Consider the following 18,395-nt stretch of genomic DNA (forward strand, 5'->3'; position numbering starts at 1 on the left):
GATTTTTTGTAAAATTTGAGATGTAATTATTCTTGGCCTTCTTTCTATCAAATCATTACCTGTTGCCTCACTTTGGGGAATACCCCCCTGGAACACCTAGAGGTAAGTAGAACGAGGAGAGAAAAGCAGAAATTGGGAATTCTTTTTCTTCAACGAAGGGAGGTAAATTACAGAAAGAGCCCATCCCTGGGGAATAAACAGGGATTTCAGCTTTGGGTGAGACTGATTCCAGACAAAATAAAAAGGAACTGGAAGTGATTCAGTAAGTCACTTTGTCCTTGTCTGTAAAATGAAGGGGTTGGACTAAATCAGGGATTCTTAATGTGGGATTCACGGACGTTTAAAAGAAATTCTGATAACTCTATTGCAATATAATTGATTGACTTTTTAATATATTCTGTATTTCAACATAATTAGTTTCCTAACTTTTAAAACATTCTGATAAGTATATTTCAATATTTTCTTTTACTTTTTCTTCGTATTCTGATGACTATTGCAATATAATTGGTTTCCTAACTTTTTAAAAATTCTGATAACTGAATTTCAATATGATTGGATTCCTTTGTAATTGTATTTCAATATAATTGGATTCCTTCGAAATCTTATGTATTTTACTTTATGCATTTAAAGGAATTGTTTGTAAGAAAAGGTCCATGGGCATAGACAGAGTTGGAGAACTAGAGAGAGAGAGGCCCAGAGAGAGAGGATAACGAGTCCAATCTGCTAGGGGAGATGGGAGGGGGTGGGTTCAAGCAGGCATGTTGGAGGGTTGCCCTTGGCAAGAAGAAGGGCTGTCTCTTTGTCATAGACTTGGGAAAAGGAGAAAAAAAGGAATTTTGAGATTAAGAGATGGAGATAGTCCATGTCAAATGGTCTCCATTTTCTCAGTGAAGAAGACATGTTTTTCAGTGGAAAAAAGTGGGCAGGGGGTCCCCTCAATGTGCCAGACGGTCAAAGGGGTCCATGACACACAAAAAGGTAAGAACCCCTGAACTAGATAACCTTTAAGTCCCCCTATAGCTCCAAATGTATATTTCACTACGATCAAGGCCTCCTTCCCTTTTCATTTATAACTGAACTAACGCCTAAAATTTCCTGCAATTTTCTGTTTTGCCATTGTCGTTTTAAACTTCCCTCTAATAATTAACAGTAAAACCTCAGTCTTCTAAAAACAAAACAAACAAACAAACGAAAAAACCCAGAAGGCTTCTGTGCTGATTTCAGAGGAAGCAGGGAAGGGCAGAACTGGAATCTGAGAGGGGTGGTAACAGTGATGACCAGCAGGGGGAACCAGAGAGCTAGACCTTGGGATGGAAGTAAATGGGAGTACTCCAGGAGTACCCTTTGGTACTCAAAGACTGAATCCCACAACACTTTGCTGTGCTCCTCAGGTGCATAAAATGAGCAGCCAGGCAGAATTTAGGATTTAACTGATAGCTACAGTCTGGGAGATCGGTGTTGGTTCATGAGATAGAGTAGATCCAGCCAGAGAAAATTGTAAAATCTCTCATCCACAAAAGTGAAAATTATTTTCCCTTAAGAAGAGAGGGAAAAAGGGAGGGGGGGGAATCAGCTTTAGCTGTATGTGAATGATATGTGCCTCTATCATCTATCCTCTCAAGGCCTAATCAGCTCTCGGTGTCTCCAGCAGACGTCAGACCAAGCGGGCGACGGCATCTGCTGTGTGTGGGGAATTGGTTTAGCCAAACCCAGATAGCAGATTCCCAGCTCCTGCCTAGAAAATCAATCTCTCCACTCCATCCTGGTATTCAGACCACAGTGGGGAAGGTTCATTATCTTGTGGTTGCAACTGTTGTTTTAACAACATTTCTCTACTAACCCAAGGCTTTCCAGAAAAAGCTGTTCACACTCCTCTGTGAGTGGAAGACACTTAAAAGAGATTTTAGGGGGTCCTCTCGGCTTAGGTTTTTTTTAAACAAAAGTCAACATGCAAAAATATACGTTACCTTCAGGCTGCCGATGATCCCGCCCACTAACAAGTATAAGGGAATGAGTGGCTCAATGGGGCAGTCCTCCAAAAACTTCATTCCTAGACATGGGAAAAGATACAGAAAATGTGCAAGGATGCCAGGCAAAGGTCACATTCTTCACCATACAAACCATCTACTTTATACCTTGAATGTATAAAGCAAATGGGATAGGAACAGAGTGGGGAGAAAGATAATGCTGGTATTGCCTCTCCCACACAAAAATGCCTTGTATATTTTGTACATCGTGTATATATGTGTATATGTATGTTCTCTCTCCCTACAGAGTGGAAGCTCCTTGAGGGCAGGCACTTTGATTTTTGTCTTTGAATGTCTAGTACCTAGCACAATGACTAGCTCATATAGTGCTTTGTGAATGTTTCATAATAGATGCTTTAAAAAAGTACATAGTAGGTGCTTAAGAAATGTTGTTGCTTGATTGAAGTGGAATTCTTAGTTTCTTCAATTAGTCATTCTACAACAAGCCACAAGTGCCACTCAAAGTGCTGTAGCGAGAGTGTGAAACTTCCACACAATGAGGGGAAAGTTCACTTGGACAGAACAGCTTAATCAATCCTGCAGTTTTACCCAACTATTAGTTACAAAGGATGGAGAACAAAGAATACGAAAGGATTCACTGTAAGATTTCTTTAAATAGCCCAAGTAAAGCAAAAGATACAGAGGGAGAACAGTAGGATGTAGTGACAGCTGACCTTGGGACTAGAAGTCCTGGGCTCAGGTCCAACCTCTGAGACAGAACTGCCTTGGGACCCCTGAAAATTACCTCTTAGTGTTCTAGGCAACTCTCTTAAGACTCTGAGTCACAAAGAAGGTACAGGCCGGTACTGGTAGAAGGAATCCTTCACTAGAAACTCCCTACCACGACCGTGTTGTGACACCAATGAAATCACAAATCTGGTTCTCCTTAACATTCCACAGTTTTAAAAGATAGAGGTAGCCTGGAGTAATGGATAGAATAATAATGGGCTTGAGGTCAAAAGATAGGTTTAAATCCCACTTCTGATGCTTAAGTGGTCCTAACCAAGACACTTATTCTCTATCTGCTTCAAGCAACTTCCCTAGGACTCATCTGCTAAGTCCTAGGAGGGTCCAAACCTACATGGGGGGAGGAGATGGCAGTCACATAGTTTCCTTAAAATGGAATTTGATTGATAAAATGCAAATTTACATATCATTTGTTTAGAATACACATATAGTGTAAAATCATGACCGGTGTTAGCATGTAAGCTCCCTGAGGAAAGAGAATGTTTTTGCTTTTTCTGCTAAGCACAGCAACAGTGTCTGGTGTACAGTGTTTCATAAATGATTATTGATTGATTGTTGATTTTTGCTTCTTGGCACACCACTGATGAGGGAATAAAAGGGAGTATGGATGATGAACAGCTAATGCCCTTTGAGTTGACAACATTCTATTTGCATTGATAATGGTGCCATTTCACTAATATCTACCCCTAAGAGACACCTGGGTTATGATACCTATTCAGACTAGGAGGTCTCGTGGTACGATGAAAAGAGACCTGACTCTAGACTCAGAGAACTCAGGTTCAAATCATGCCTCTTATGCTTATGATCTGTGTGACCCTGGGAAAATCACTCATCTTCCTACGGCTTGAGTTTCCTCATCTATAGATGGCCTCCAAATTTCCTTTTAGTTGTAGATCTCTGATCCCATGATCCTGATTCATTCTGACCATAAACCAAAGTATACTCAAAGTCTTTCACCCCTTTCCTTAGGGTAGCTTGTCTTGCCTCACCATTATTTTTAAATTTCCTTCAGTTTAATATAATGAATAGGGACTAGATCTTTGATATCATTGGTATAAGGCAGAAGTATCAAACAGGTAGGCTCCCACAATGCTCCCAGTACAACCCAAACCAGATTAAAATGTAATTGGGAACTAGTTAACAAAATAAATAAAAGTAGAATAAAACATGGTTAATATTATTTTTTTTTGTCAACGTGAGGCTTATAGGGATCATGGTTTAGTGCCCCCCCACCCCCCACTGCTACAGGAAATACTAGGATGAGGAAACTCTTACCAATACAGGTTGGCACCTTTTGTCCCACTAACAGCCTTAGACAATTGTCTAGTTAAGTGGTTCATCCAGGGTCACACAGCAAGGTAGTTTCAGGCTTGTTGTCTGTGTCCACCAGGCTTTGGGACCAGGTCTTTATCTACAATGCTGGTTATAAGGTCCAGCGACTGGGATGCTATGCCAACAGGACCCAGAAAGAATTACTGAAGGATCAGAGTCTCCAGCTTGAGTAACCAATGATTCAGCATTGCAATATTTCATTTCTCATTTATGCCTTGGTGGTTAAGGAGACACAGCAAACCATTAACTAGTGACAACACTGTATTCTGCTGACATTCACAAAGATATCTAGGTGTGATGTGTGCAGATTCATAACTCAAGCCCAAAGGCAGAAGCTCCCAGGGGGAAATCAAACATATGTATTCTTCAAGGTGTCTGATTGCTTTAATTTCTGGAAATCTGTAATGGATTCTCCCAGAAGAAGCTATTAAGGAAAATGATACTGAAATTCAGCATAACATTTTTGTTTTGTTTTGTTTTAACAAAAGGCTAAATTCAAATACCTTAAAAGTCCATGAAATTGACATAAACAGTTTATGTCAATTTCACTGTATGTATGAATTTCCTTTTTCAAACTCTAAACCCAGTTGTGAGATTATCACTGAATCATGTCTCTGATACCTGTTCATTTCTAAGGAAGAAAGGCCAGCGCTCTTCACTGGAGATTCAGATCAGTTCTGGACAGTTTAAAAGGTTCTAATAAATGTACATAAATCTGTGAGCCTCATTTACCTGGCAAAATTGGGGGTAATGATTTGGTGCATGTAGCTGAATTTTTTGCAAAGCTAAGGATTTGTCCTTTTTAGGAACCAAAGTTATCACCATCAACATTATAATTATTGTTGTCATTGTTATTTCATTTTGGATAAAAACATTTCTAAAATGCATCATGCATTTCTGGCCACCAAATGCTCTAATGACTCAGTATCAAGATGGATGCAAATGATGCAGCATCGTGATTAGAACTATCAATTATCATGCTGTAGTATAAGGAAGCAACAATCTCAGGGGCTGGTGAGATAAGGTCTATTTGCCCCTAAACTCAATGGCCTCAGATTTATGGAGGCTATGTTGTTTTAGGTTAGCATCTGCTTCTTCATTTTCTTCTCTCTCTTCCCCTATCTTCTGTCATCTATCCCTCTTTTTATCTGTCAGAATGCCTGCCTGCCTCTAGTAGCTCTCCACATAAATTTTTAAAAGTAAATCTGTATTGATCTTTGGTTTTTATGTTGCCTAAATTTCTCCCCCAGTCACCCCTTGTAAAAAAAAAATTAAGACAAGAAAGAAACAGAGAAAGAGAAAAAAAAACTCAGGAAAGTCAATCACCAATCACTGGAAAATATCTAACATTGTAAGGGATGTTCACACCTGTGGACCCCCCACCTCTGCAAGGGAACAAAGACAGACCCCTACACTTTTGCATGTTCCTTCTAATCTGCCGTAGGCTAGAAAATGATATGATCAAGTTAGTTGTTAAACATGTATGTAAAATAAGAGTACATAGCTTCTGAGAGAAAGCCTAAGGGTTTTTCCTGTGAAGAAAGTTTCAGTGCACATGGGTAGAAGCTTTTGTGACATCTATTTTGTTTACTTTTTGCATTTGTTTTTACTTGTAGGGGCTTGTTTCTTTGTTGGTTTTGGCTGTGTTCTAGATCAGGTATTCCTAGCATTCCTTGGTCCCTTCCTGTACTCCTAGTTTTTAAGTAAGCCTTCTTGTTCTCCCTATTCAATAAATTCTAGAGTATATATATATATATAAATATATATATATATACACACACACACACATATATTTATATGCACATATGTGCAAATAAATAAAATAAAGAGAATAATCAAGGCATTAAAAATGGATTCAAAGACTTTTGAGTATTTTTGTAAGAATGGGACATGGGAATATATTCTTAAAATTATTCCCTGACTTCTCTAACAAGTTTCTTATAGCTACCAGGTATATGGTTGGGAAGTCCTGTTCTATACAATGGAGTTTGTTAAATGAATAACTTCTGGATAGGTTTATCCGCTCATTCAAAAACATTTCCTGAGGGAGTACTGTTGTGTTGGAGCATCAGCAGACTAGCCTTCTTTTTCCTATATAGATTAAGTTTCCACATGGAAACACAGGGCTTGGGAAGAATTCTCCGAGGCCAACTCTCCTTACCCCTTTAGCACCCCAGTTTTAAAGTTTGGAGGACGAGACAAACATGCTGCCTCCTGGGGCTGGCCCAGAAACGCAGTTAGCAAGCTTACCTGTGAAAGCCATGGACAAGGGCAGTGCCAGAAAAGCTAGGAGGGCAAAAATGAAGCAGGCTGTTGGAAGAGAAAGCATGGTAGATTACTGAGTTAGTCACACAACATTCTGTTTACAATTGCTAACTTTTCAATGCGTTATATGAAATTTGGCTTCCTTTCCCTTCATGATAATGACAGCTGAATGTCACCGTGGATACACTTTGGACTTGACGTCAAGAAGATCTGAGTTCAAATTCTGCCTCAGATACGTACCAACTGTATGACCCTGGACAAGTCACTTTACCCCTATTTGCCTCAGCTTCTTCTGTAAAATGGGGCTAATAATTCATCTCCCTCACAGGTTTGTTGTGAGGATCACATGAGATAATATTTGTAAAAAATGCTTAACATAGTACCTGGCCACACAGTAGGTCTTACGTAAATATTTATTTCTCCCCCCCCTCCCCACACACAACCTAGGGATATATGAGCCAGCTCATATCAGCTTCCTGCTACCTGTGTGAGAGTTCTGTTGGTCCCAATATAAATACACCTTTCTTCTGCCAAAGAAACTCCAAGATGAAGGTCCTGTGCCTCTCATAATTATGGGTAGGGGATATATTCTTACCAAATAAGGGATAGAGGCAATTACACACACACACACACACACACACACACACACAGTTATTCTCTGATAGATAAGTGATCAAAGGATATGAACAATTATCAAAAAGAGAATTGCAGAGGATTCACAGCTGCATGAAAGAATAATCCAAATCACTAATAACAATGCTAACAACAATACTGATAGAGTGGATACAGTGCTGGGCCTGGAGTCAAGAAGACTGCTCTTCCTGAGTTCATATCTGGCATCAGACAACTACTAGCTGTGTGACCCTGGGCAAGTCACTTAACCCTGTTTGCCTCAGTTTCCTCATCTGTAAAATGAGCTGGAGAAGGAAATGGCAAACTCCTCCAGTGTCTCTGCCAAGAAAATACCAAATAGGGTCATGAAGATTTGGACACAACTGAACAACAAAAACATTTATATAGTGCTTACTGTGTCCTAGGTACTGTACTAAACATTTTATCATCTCATTTGAGCTTATGCTCATCTTCAAACACCCCTAGGAGGTAAGTTCTATATTTATCCCCCTTTTACAGTTGGGGAAACTGAGGCAAAAAGAAGTTAAGTAATTTGCCCAGGGTCACATGACTAGTAAGTGTCTGAGGCTGGATTTGAACTCAGGTCTATGAGACTCCAGGTCCAGTGCTCTAGTTACTGTGCCAGATTTACTGTATAAATAGTACAAGCCACACAAATAAGTATCTGGGACCCAGTAAGATTAAGTGAAGTCCCCAAGATTGTACAAATAAGTGGCAGGACTTGACTTCAAACCCAGGTCCTCTGGTAGGAGCGTAAAGGTTGAATTCAAGGGGAGAAAGACTGGGAACAAGATGAGTTGGAAGCCTCACCAAAGTCCAGATGAAAAGCAATGGGGTATTAGTGGGGATAGAAGGAAGGGGACAGATTTGAGAGGCATTGTAGAGAAAGCACAGACAGGACTTGGGACCAATTGGACGTGGAAGGCCGAGGCACAGGAAGACGCCAAAGAACATGGCTTGTCCTTTGTTCTCGAAGAGCACCATGACATAGAACATAGAACTCTTTTCTTGAGAGCCCCTCTTTGTCAATGGTCACCAGTCACTGGTGACTTGAGACACCAAATTCATAAAGAACCTTGGAGATCATCTATTTTCAGATAAGGAAACTGAGGTCCAAAGTGGTTAGTAATTTGCCCAAGGTCACTCTGTGATTTTAAGACTAAGATAACTGGGACAGTAGCTTTGCCATTATCAGAAACAGGGAAGTCAAGAGGAGAATATTGGTTTTTGAGTGGAGGAGCTGGGGAATTTTCTAGGAAAGCGTTTACTTATGACCATTCTGAGTCTGGGATGCCAACAAGCCATATTTTACTCACCGGTTCCAGGGCCTTGGGATTTTCTTGCCCATCTCTCTTACCTACTCTTTTGACCATTCAAAGATACAATTTCCTTAGCTGTTCAGAATCACCAGGTGCTTTATTCTCTTACCTTACAGGTTTATTGCAAATCCTATTGAATGCTATGGGGAAGTTTCAGGTGAAATGTGGGCTCTGCCACACTTTGTCATTGATAGGTCCTATAGCCCTCCCCATCTATCCAGACTTAAGGAAAGGTTTCTCAGAACCTCACTGACAACTTCAAAATGCATCTTTCCCTTACCTGAACATGTGGTTATGGTCATATGCATTCATCAAATTTAATTGAGACACCCCAAGAGGCTGGGGGAGGGAACACACATCACACAGATGCCTTTATCAATATTTCATTGCTTCCCAGATATTAAAGAAACCCTTCTGGGGTTTGGAAAGCACATAGAATGCAGCTGTTCATGCTTGGCAGAAGGAGAATGAGAGAGATGGGCAAAGGCAAGACTCAGGGGGACTCTGAACTGCTATTCCAAGAACCATAACACTGCTTCAATCTGGGCTGATAGTGACTGAGAGATTCTGTGGTCTGAGCACCCCGCTGGGCCTTAGCTTTGGACCTGTGGCTGACTCCCATAAATGGCGGCCGGCTTCCCTACAAGCTTTTCTCCTCATCGAATTTCCCACATAAAGGATGGGTTTATGGTTTAAGGGTTTAAAGGGATTTTGACACCTGTTCAAAATTACAAAAACCTTTTAGTGCCAGGCAGAGGAGTCCCACTTACAGAAAAAAGGGGTAGAAAGCAGTAGGATACACAGCAGCTTCAAATCCCCTTCTTAACAGCTCTTGTCATGTGAAAGGCACTGATCTGGGCACTATCTCACCTCTCACAAAGCTTGTGTTCTTGAGGGAGAGGGGGAAGCCTGCATAATATACACGTGTGTACATATACAACAATATGAAGGGTTTTAGTCAGTCAACCAGCATTTATTAATCACCTACTATGTGCCAAACATTATGTTAAGTGCTAGAAATCCAAAGAAAAGTAAATACTAGTCCCTGCTCTCAAGGACCTCACAGTCTAATGGGATGGGTGAGGAGAGGCAGGGAGGGAGAGACAACATGCAAATGATTATCTACAAACAGCATATAGACAGCACAAACTAGGGAATGGTAATCTCAGAGGGAAAGCATTAAGATTAAGGAGGGCTGGGAAAGATTTCTTACAGAAGGTAGGATTTCAGCTGAAGCTACAAGGAAGTTTGAAGACAGATGAGGAGAGGGAGTGCCTTCCAAGCATGGGGGACAGTCAGTGAAAATGTTCTGGAGTCAAGAGATGGAGAATCTTGTAGGAAGTGTAGCAAGGAAACCAGTGGCACTGGCTTGCAGAGAATTTAGGAAGGAGTGAGATGGAAGAAGGCTAGGAAGGGGCAAGGTTATGAAGGGCCTCTGAAAGACAAACAAGATTTTATATTTGATCCTGAATGTAATATGGAGTCATTTGGAGTTTATTGAATAGGGGATTTAAATGGTCAGATCTGCTTTTTCCTTCTTTTCTTTTTTTGGAGGCAATTGAGGTTAAGTGACTTGCCCAGGGGCACACAGCTGGTACATGTCTGAGGCTGGATTTGAACTCAGGTTCTCCTGACTCCAGGGTTGGTGGTCTATCCACTGTATCACCTAGCTGCCCTTAGACCTGCTTTTTAAGAAAACCAATTTGTCAGATGAATGAAGGACGCATTGGAGCAGGCAGACCCCCCAGCAGGCTACTGCTACTGTCCAGGTATGAGGTGCCAAGAGCCTGCACCAGCATCAGAGGAGGGAAGGAGATATAGACAAGGGACACTGTGATATTATTTGGCCACTGCTTGGCTGTGGAGGGTGGTTAGGAGTCAAGGATGACACCTGGGTTTTGAGCCTGGGTGACAGGAGGAGGGCAGTGCCAGGTACTGCCCCAGGGCCAGGGTCACAAAGACGGAAGTGAGGCAGTCCCTGCCCTCAAGAAGCTTTTATTCTCCTGCGGAGGGAGGAGGGTGGATAGAGTGTTAGAAGGCCATAGAGCATAGGATTTAAAGCTGGAAAGGTTCTTAGTCAAACCCTTTCATCTTATAGATGAAGCTGGGGTTTCTAACAATAATAATAGCTAGCATTTCTATGGTGATTTACAGTTTCCAAAGAGCTCTACTCTAATTTTATTTGATCTTCACAAAAACTCTGGGAGATGGGTGCCATTGTTGTTGTTTAGTCATTTCAGTAATGTCCGACTCTTTGTGATCCCATTTGGGGTTTTCTTGGTAAAATATTGGAGTGGCTTGCCATTTCCTTCCCTGGCTCATGTTACAAACCAGGAAACGGAGGCAGACAGGGTGAAGTACCTTGCCCAGGGTCACATAGCTAGTAAGTGTATGAGGTCAGATTTGAACTCAGGTCTTCCTGACTCCAGGTCTGGAAGTGTATCTGTTGTGCCACCTAGCTGCCCCATGAGTTCTATTATCATGCCCATTTTATAGAAGAGGAAACTGAGACTGAAAGAAGTTAAATGACTAGCCCAGGGTTTGTATCTAAGGCAAGTGTTGAACTGAGGTCTTCCAAAATCCAAGTCCAGAATTTTATCTATTACACTGCATACTTGCCTCTACTTGACTGGCCCAAGGTCCCACAGACTTACTGTCTATATAGCAGTCAGATGACAAACCCTGTTCTTCTGACTCCAGATCCAATGTTCCTTTCCATTACACTGTTCCCTGGAATGTTCACATGGACTATTTGTGCCCAACCTACGGCAGAGTCTTCCAGGTTCCCATTGGTTTGATCAGCCATAGTCCAGCACACTGTACCTTGACCCCAACATGATGATGTCCTCTTTGACATCCACAGCTCCACACGCTGCCTCCCCTACACCCCCCATAGCTCTGTATAGCCTCATATTTCCAAATGCCTACTGTGTGGGCATTGTGAATATGTGCATAAGCTACTCAGATCTGCTAATCAACTGGTGATATAACCTGGTAGATCAGAAGATTCAAAGGATGAAAGTCAGAAAAGGGAGGATAAAGGCTGGAAGAGATTCCAGAGAAGAAGGTAAAAGTAGGGCTTCAGTCGGACTAGTTAGTAATTTTATCTTGATTTACAGGACAATGGAAATAATCAATAACCAGTGGAGTATATCAAGGGAAAATAATCATAGTTATTGGCTCCATTTTCTTATACACTGAAAAACTTAGCTCTGGTATTCTTAGTCCTTTATATTTAATAGGCAACTCATAACTTCAATTAGATACTGTCAATTCATGTTTACTGAAAACTTATTGTCTTAATTTGACATTGGAAGTGGTCTGTACATAAAAGCTTTTTTTTTTTTTAAGGAGAAATAGAGATAGCTACATGCAAATTCATTGAAATGGAAATAACGCTTGGGTCTTTATTAAAAGAAAAAAAAATTTTGAAAAATAAAAATAGAAGAAAAATTGCCATTACTTTGAAATCCAAAAGTGGTGAAAAATCAAATTCTTTTGAATTTTAAAAAGTTAAAATTCTCCAATATTTCAGAGACTTTTCTACTCTCTACTTAGAGCCAATGGCCCTGGACAAGTCATCTAAACTTTGAGCCTCAGTGTTTTAAGCTCTTTGAGTCTCAATATTGTCATCTGTAAAATGGAGATAATAATAGCACCTATCTACAGGATTATTATAAGAGCAAATGAGGTAAAGCATATCAAGAGCTATATTAATGAGTTATTCTTATTCTTATTATTAGGCTGAGTGACTCTTATATATCTCCCCATTTTATTTTGCCTTCTTTTCTACTAGGTTTGGGGTTTGGAGTCAGTCACAAGGTTCTTTTGATCCCAAGACAAGTATTAATATGGCAACTTCTGGTCTGAAGTTGATAGTCCCTGTTTATCTCTGAGGGTATTGAGGGTATTGCCACCCTGGCACAAGTCCTTACCACCTCGTGCTTGCACTGTTGCAAAAGCCTATTGGTGGGTCTGCCTGCCTCAAGTCTCAACTTGATCCAATCACAAGTCTGATCACACACACACACACACACACACACACACACACTCAATTCCAATGGCTCCCTGTTACCTCCAGGATCAAATGCAAAATGCTTTGTTTGTCATTTAAAGCCCTTCATAGCCTAGACCCCTCTTACCTTTCCAGTCTTCTTACACCTTATTCCTAGACACATACTCTCTGGTCCAGTGACACTGACTTCCTGCCTATTCATGAACTAGACACTCCATCTCTTGGGTCTGGACATCTTCTTTGACTGTCCTTCATGCTGGGAGTCTTCTCGCTTTTGATCCTTACCTTCTTCTTTGACTTAATTGGATGCCTTCAAGTCCCAGTGAAAATCCCATATTCTATGGGAAGCCTTAATTCTAATGCCTTCCATCAGTTAACTGTTTCCTATTTAACCTATACTTACTTGCTTTCTATATACCTATTTTCATGTTGTCTCCCCTATTAGATTGTAAGCTCCTTGAGGGCAGGCACTATCTTTTATTCTTTTTGTATCCCTAGAGCTTAGCACAGTGTCTGGTACATAGCAGTCTATTAATAAATGTTTATTTATTGATTGATTCCTATAACACATATGACAACATCACAAAACAAATACCATGTATCACACATAGTAAATTTTCTAGCATTTGGAAATATGTACATTTATAAAAAGAAACATTTCAGAGGCAGCATGGCACTGTATATGAAGCCAGGAGAACTGGGTCCTAACCTTATCCTATTCCTGATCTTTGTCAGGCAATTGTCAACCCTGAATTATTCCCACCATCCTCTTCCTTTGCTCCTACTGCAGTTCTGCTAAGCAAAACTGGAGAAAGTCACAAAAACCATGCTGCCTGGGTCCACTACAATACAATTTATGTTGTATAATCTGGCTCTACTGGTCCCTCACCACAGCAAGGCAATCCTCCTCCAGCTCCACTTCCCTAATCCATTTACTTCCTCTTCTATTCCCCCCAGTGGCTTTTCCAAATCTTTTCATCCCTCATCAGACCTCCCATGGATTACCCTCCTCCCTGCCTCAGGCACTTGAGACCATGGGAAAATAATTTCACCTCTCAGAGCCTCACTTTCCTTATTTGTAAAATGAGAATAAAAATGCTTACCCTTCCTACTTTAATGGGTTGTCCTGAAGAAAGCACTTTGAAAATCTTAAAGGCTATGCAAGCCTGACAAGTGTTTCTTGTTGCCTTCTTCTAGTCTAGGCTCTGTTTGGGTAATTTTTTTTTTTTTGGTCCAAACTTTGTGATTTCATAAGAATAGGGTAGTCCTACACAAAAGACTCTCCTCTGATTCAGGTGGTGGTTTCTCTGTAACTGATCATCTCAGAGAGATTCCTGGGCATGGAGAAGCTAAGTAATAGGAGCTAGCATTTATAGAGTGCTTACTGTGTACACGGGCAGCTTCTAACATATACTGTGTGACCTTGGGCAAATAGGTGGCACAGTGGGTGTAGAGTTCTGGACTTTGAGTCAGGAAGACCTGAGTTCAAATCTTCCTTTAGACATTTACTAACTGTGTGATTCTGAGCAAGTCACTTCACCCTGTTTGCCTCAGTTTCCTCATCTGCAAAATGAGCTGGAGAAAGAAATGGCTAAACCACTCCATTCTCTTTCCCAAGAAGACCTCAAATGGGGTCACAAAGATTTGGACACAACTGAACAATAGCAACAAAAACAAAATATGCCGGGCACTGTGCTAAGTACTTTACAATTATTATCTCATTTAATCCGCACAACAACCCTGAGAGGTAGGTGCTATTATTACCCTCATTTCACAGATGAGGAAACTGAAGCAAACTGAGGTTAAGTGACTTGTCCAGGGTCTCACAACCAGTAAGTGTCCGAGGCCAGATTTGAACCCAGGTCTTCGTCACTCCCATGTTAACTCTCTAACACTACAAGATACTATCTTTTAATAAATTATTTTAGAGGAGCAGCTAGGTGGTGCAGTGAATAGTGCACTGGCCCTGGAGTCAGGAGGACCTGAGTTCAAATCCGGTCTCAGACACTTAACATAAAAACTAGCTGTGTGACCTTGGGCAAGTCACTTAACCCCAATTGCCCTGCCCTCCCTCCTCCAAAAAGCAAAAAAAAAATCACTTTAGAGATGGAAGAAGTCTTAGAGATCATGTAGTATAATGTAATCGTTTTACAGATAAGGAAACTCAGGCTCAGAAAGGCTAAGTGATTTATTGAATTTACTTTTGATGCAGCCTAGTGTCCCTGTCACTAACTTCCTGGGTGACACAGAATCCCCCCAGTAGCAGGAGGGCTTACTCTTCTGTCCATCCCAGCAGAATGAGGGCTCTCCAAGTGGTGCCTCCAGAGTCTAGGTCCATACTGGTCACTCTAGGACAGGGGTTTGTACTTAGGGTCCCTAAATGTGCCTTTAAAGGGTGGTTTGACAGCTGTTTCAATCTAACTAGTTTCTTTTAAAATGCTTAGTATTTTATTTTATACTTTTAAAAACATTGTTCTCAAAGTGGGTCCATTTCGCACCATTCTGAATAGTGACCCTTTGTTCTTTTATATGGGTACCTTGTCTACACCATATAGACAGGCATTAAAATTTGCTACAATAAAAGAAATCTGATCTTTAAAAAAAAGATTAGCAAAGGGATCTATGCCATAAACAAGGCAAAGAACCCCTGACTTAGGATTCAGACTCTCAATGTCAATTCTAAGCCCATTCTTCTTTCTTGGAAAAGAAGCCTGGTCCCTAGAGGACCAACTTACCATTACTTGCAATTGTAGATATGCATCGATGACAGGCCTTCTCCAAACCACCAGGCATTGTTAAGTGTTCTCTAAAGTAGACCTAAGGATGAAAAAAGATCCATTGAGATAACCAGGAGAATATTTTATGTGAATTAATTAACCACCTGATATATATACATATATACGTATGCACATGCATATATCAGAGAACTGGAGTGTAGACTAATGCTGAGTCTGTAATCAAAATCTTGGAGTCCATCTTCACTCTGCTGGTCAATTACTGTATTTCTTATCATTGTTCAGTTATTTCAGTCATGTCCAACTCTTTGTGACCCCATTTCGGGTTTTCTTGGCAAATAGGGTCACAGAGAGTCAGACACAACTGAAATGATTGAAAAACAAGGCAAACTGGAGTGATTTGCTATTTCCTTCTCCAGCTCATTTTACAGATGAGGAAACTGAGGCAGAGTTATGTGACTAGCTTAGGATCACATAGCTATTAAATTTCTGAGGCCAGATCTGAACTCAGGAAGATGAGTCTTTCTGTCTCCAGGCTGGGCACTCTATCCATTGTGCTACCTAACTGCTCATATGGCTTATATTGTCATTAAGAAGAAATATAATTGGGGCGGCTAGGTGGCACAGTGAATAGAGTACCAGCCCTGGAGTCAGGAGGATCTGAGTTCAAATTCAGCCTCAGACACAATGCACACCAAAAAAAAAAAATTTGGCCGTGTGGCCTTGGGCAAGTCACTTAATCCCAATTGCCCTACCTTCCCCTTTCTAAGAAGAAGAAGGAGAAGAAGGAGGAGGAGGAGGAGGAGGAGGAGGAGGAGGAGGAGGAGAAGGAGAAGGAGAAGAAGAAGAAGAAGAAGAAGAAGAAGAAGAAGAAGAAGAAGAAGAAGAAGCAGCAATATAATCAAGGCTGGGAATGGAGTCTGGGACTGAGTGAGGATCAGATCTCAGTCTCTGATTCATGGAGGACTTGTGTGATTCTGAGAAAACTGTTTGACCTTTCTTGCCTCTCTCAATCTTCCATTGACTAACCAGGAGAAATATGAACCTTTCTTTTACCTCCTAGAGATATTATCGTATATTGATCTTCATATGGCATGAACTCTAGGCCCTTCTCTTTACATCTTGGTGCCCTTGGTGACAGAGGAGTGTTCTCTTCTGGTTTTATCAATGCTTTTCCTAAAGTGGGGTACCCAGAACTAAACACAGTACTGCAGCAGGACTGTTATCCCCTCATTCCTAGACCCTATGGCCTCCCTTAATTCAGTCTAAGATTGTATTTTTTTTTCATTTTTTCAGAATCAGCTCTGTGCTATACCAAAGCTCCCTAACATACTGGAGAAAATTTTAAACTCCCTAAACTGGAGCATCTAAAGACAAAATAAAGTAGGTTTCTAAATAAAGTAGGTGGTGCTTGGTATGACACAACTGGATGGGGAAACAAATGGGAGTGATTGGAGAAAAAAAGATGGAGTGTAATGATTGGAACCAATCCGTTCATCTCTGGCTCACTCTACTGCCTTTTTGCATCACAGAACAGGAATAGCTCATCACCTCGTCACTGAAAACAGGATTAAAGTCACTCACAGGCAAGAATTTCGTTCTCTGATCTTTCACTCTGGTAACTCCCTGTCAAGGAGTCCTGATGGGAGGTGCTAGTCTGGAGTGAGAGTGGAGGTGGGTGTGTCAGTGATAGGAGATGGGGTCCTCACCTCCTCTCATCTACTGGCATCTGGCTTTTTTTTGTCTATTTCTGGGTCATGAAAAGAAATGACTCTCCAGTTCTGTTTTCTTGGAAAGAATTCCTTTCATTTCCATGAGTCAAGGATAGGAAATTGATTAATACCAAGTAATTTATTTAGTCACCACAGTAAGTTTAACTCCTCCATGCAAGGAAAGACATGAATAAAAAGGAAAAAGGACACAAAGGAAGGATCCCATACATCCTCAGATACTCCATGTATGACAGGTGGTGCAGCACAGGAAACAGAAAGCTTGCTTGGAGTATGAAAGATGTAGGTTCAAGTACTGCTTCTAACACATAATGTTGTGTGACCTTGGAAAAATCACTTAACCTTTCAATACCTCCTGACAAGTCTCTTAAGTCTATAATTTACTGAGGGGTTGCTGATCTGTATTGATGGTAGGAATTTATACACCAGAAATTTTCCTACATTTATGAAATCACAAGTCCAGAGGAAAAAAATGCTTCTGTTGATAGGAGGAGCATATTATAAGCCCAAGACTTAATTCAATTAAACAAAAATATTTGTCTAAAACTCATTATGTATGAGGATTCTGAGGACAGCAAACTTAAATTAGCCAAACTTCTTGATTTCGAGGAGTTTATTTTCTAGTAGGGTAGATAAGGAAAACCCCATGAATAGCATGGTCCATGGATTCACCAAGAGCCAGCCATGACCGAGTAACTGAACAGCTGAACAAGGGTGGAGAAGATATGTATTGCACAAATAAAAATAGCATAGGTGCAAAGAGGTTGAGTGCTGTTTATGAGATAGTTGAGGAAGGAGAGATTGCTACTGGTTGAGAAGATCAAGGAAGTCTTCAGGGAGGAGGTGGTACTTTTGTTGAACCTTGAAGGATGGGAGGGCTAAGAGTGGGGGAACATGCTTATATGTACAAGAGGGTTAATACTACTAATAATATGGTATTATTAGTGTTCTCACCATTGTTAAAGTAATGCCTTTGCTTGGTGACCAGGCATATTTTTGAAAACCTTGACCACCTAGAACACAGCTTGGTAAGGACCTGAGAGAAAATGAAAAAAGTCTTCTAGGGAGTCTGTGATGGTATAAAGCACACAAATGTTACAAGGAGAGCCCCTTAATCCTCTCATAGCTTTTTGAGACCTACTTTACACACATTTTCAACAAGTTGTTGTGGTTGAGTCATTCAGTCCTGTCCGACTCTCCGTGACCCCATCGACCACACCATGCCAGGCCCTTCTATCCTCCATTTGTTTGTTTTGTTTTTTAAGCAATTGGGGTTAAGTAACTTGCTCAAGGTTACAAGGTGTGTTGCTGAGTGTCTGAGCCCGGGATTCGATCTCCAGGTCGTCCCAACACTGGAGTCGGTGCTCTTACTTGCTGTGCTACCTGGCCGCCCCAATCCTCCATTATCTCTTGAGGTCTGTCCAAGCTCACATTTGTCCACTTTTAACAGGCCTGACCTCTAACTTATTAATAGTTCACATTTGCATAGTGCTTAAATATTTACATGTTGCTTTGTCCATTTTGAAGGAGGTATAAATATGATTAGCCCCATATTTTGAATAGGGATCTAGAAAGGGCAAGTAAACTGCTCA

The 18,395-nt window shown here is 40.9% G+C and overlaps 1 protein-coding gene across 1 annotated transcript in view; it reads right to left on the reverse strand.

Annotated features, from left to right (window-relative positions):
• TMEM272 (transmembrane protein 272) overlaps nt 1-18,395 on the reverse strand; it is a 43,798-nt gene that overhangs the window by 16,087 nt on the left and 9,316 nt on the right. Inside the window, exons 2-4 of the mRNA XM_069064580.1 lie at nt 15,074-15,155; nt 6,357-6,416; nt 1,968-2,050 (exon numbers count right to left, since the gene is read on the reverse strand). Of these exons, the coding sequence (XP_068920681.1) occupies nt 1,968-2,050; nt 6,357-6,416; nt 15,074-15,131 (201 nt within the window). The 5' untranslated portion in view covers nt 15,132-15,155. The remainder of the gene's footprint in view (nt 1-1,967; nt 2,051-6,356; nt 6,417-15,073; nt 15,156-18,395) is intronic.

The sequence above is a fragment of the Petaurus breviceps genome, unplaced genomic scaffold (assembly GCF_028583685.1).
Source record: "Petaurus breviceps papuanus isolate PSGF00001 unplaced genomic scaffold, PetGlider_PUasm1.0 90639, whole genome shotgun sequence".
Lineage (NCBI taxonomy): Eukaryota > Metazoa > Chordata > Mammalia > Diprotodontia > Petauridae > Petaurus > Petaurus breviceps.